Genomic DNA, 2,029 nt, shown 5'->3' with positions numbered 1-2,029 from the left:
TATATATATATATATATATATATATATATATATATATATATATATATTATAATTTATTTAAGGGTCCCAGATGAGAGTTATAATAGTCCCACTGCGGCCTTTATGGAGTCTGGAGCTTAATTAGTTTACAGGGACATCATTGGGTTTAGTCGCAGGGTTTTTGTTTTGGTTTTACCTGTTGTGACTTCATTTTAAAGCTAAACATGTCACAGTGGTTATCCTACTTCCTACAATTGCAACAGTGGGAACTTAAGGATTTGCATAATCCTTTGCAGAAAATAAAGGTCTTTCTTTGGAGCGCAGGTCGGACTGTACAGTGCTGCGTCTCTCCCCCTGCTGCAGGCCCCTGTGCGCGGAGCTGCACTGACCGCCACACAAGAGGCCAGAGATTCCAACGTCACCTTCAATTAACAAGGAACAATTAACGCGCAGATTACCCCTATTCCTCCCCCTGTTTCTATTCAGCGGGGAGCAGGGGAAACTCGGCGAACAATGACAAACTTTCTCAACCGCGCACTAATTCGCAGAAAGCGACAACAAAATGAGGACGCTGCGGGAAAGGTTGGGGCCATCGGGGTCGCAACATTCAAACCAATGAAAAGATTTCAGGCGAAAGGCGTTCATTTATCGAGGATACAGTTTATTAGTGAAAAAAAAGTAACAGCTTCCCCCCCCACAGTCATTTATTCTGTAAAGTCAAAATTGTTTTATTTCCTCAAGATTACAGAAGTCGATACGCAGGTTGACATACAGGTCAACTTTCGATTACTTTGCGTTAAAAGGTGCGTAAAAGGATCCCCTCTATAGCCCCAGACACTGTTTAATATAAAAGCCTTTACTATTATATTACTTCTAAAAATGTGAGACAGGGGGCATTGGAGGGGAATAAGAGAAAATCAATCAGATTACAGAACAAAGGGTTTTATGCGTATAAACAATATTGATCCTTATTTTAATGAATGGAGGGGAAAAAATGGGCAAAAAGAATTCATCAATAATTTTGCATGTTGCTTATTTATTCTGATTCTCACTGGAGGTTTGCTGGAAATGGGAAAACAAAACAAGCGTCCCCAAAGAGAGCATTTTGTTTGACAAATAGCTGGAAAAGCTTTAAAGTTAACCTTTGTGTTAAAATGTAGGCCAAAACAGCAATTATTGTTTTAAAGAAATTATACGGTGGTGATTCGTCTTAGTTTTCTTTGCAGCAGCTGGACTAGTCCACTTTTTTAAGGTCAAATAATTAATTAAGAATATAAAAAATAGTGAGAAAGCAATGCGTAAAGCAGAGTGAGGTCCCACCCAACCTTATCCAGCTCACCTGTGTTGTAGCTGGGTATGTCTATCCCCATGGCTGGGCTCTTCCTCTTGCGAGGCCTCCCTTTCTGAGTCGTCCCGGTGCCGTTGAAGTAGGGCAGGGCGAGGCCGCCGCCCTTGGCCGCCAGCTCGGCGAAGTTGAGCTGCGGATGGTAGTCCGGGCCCTGCACCAGCGTCTCGAAGTGCAGCCTGCAGTAGACCAGGCTGTCCTTCATGCCGAAGTGGTCGCCGGTGGTCAGGGTCTTGTTGCACGTGGTGCAGGTGAAGCAGCTCAGGTGGTACACGGAGTCGCGCGCTCGCATCACCATCTCCGAGGCGGATATCCCGAGGTGGCAGCGCGCGCACCTCTGTACGGAGAACCTTCTGGAACAGACGCACCGTCAAAAAATGCATTTTTTTATGCATTTGACGTAATTGACTGAATATTAACCTAAAACTGAGCAACATGATGATAGGTGCGTGTTTGAGTCAGATATGATGTATGGAGCATCAGGCCCGCACTCTGATGTCACTAATAGCCACATCTGGATGTGTGTTTTAATTTTATTCTTTTAAATAGCCGATGAAAAAAATAACAATAATATTTATAATTGTATTAGAATTATATCTAATAACGAATTAGGACAAAACTGACCGAAAATTACTGTATTTAAATATTTATATTTTATTTTTAAGATGGCTATATATATATATATATATATATATATATAGCCAT

At 41.6% G+C, this 2,029-nt stretch overlaps 1 protein-coding gene across 1 annotated transcript in view; it reads right to left on the bottom strand.

Annotated features, from left to right (window-relative positions):
* lhx9 (LIM homeobox 9) overlaps positions 1 to 2,029 on the bottom strand; it is a 7,408-nt gene that overhangs the window by 3,885 nt on the left and 1,494 nt on the right. The window contains 1 exon segment of the mRNA XM_015387876.1: positions 1,319 to 1,838. Coding sequence (XP_015243362.1) covers positions 1,319 to 1,838 — 520 coding nt within the window.

This window comes from Cyprinodon variegatus, unplaced genomic scaffold (assembly GCF_000732505.1).
Source record: "Cyprinodon variegatus isolate N-32 unplaced genomic scaffold, C_variegatus-1.0 Scaffold405, whole genome shotgun sequence".
Classification (NCBI taxonomy): Eukaryota; Metazoa; Chordata; class Actinopteri; order Cyprinodontiformes; family Cyprinodontidae; genus Cyprinodon; species Cyprinodon variegatus.
The sequence above is the reverse complement of the archived record's forward strand: the minus strand, read 5'-3'. Positions and strand labels throughout refer to the sequence as shown.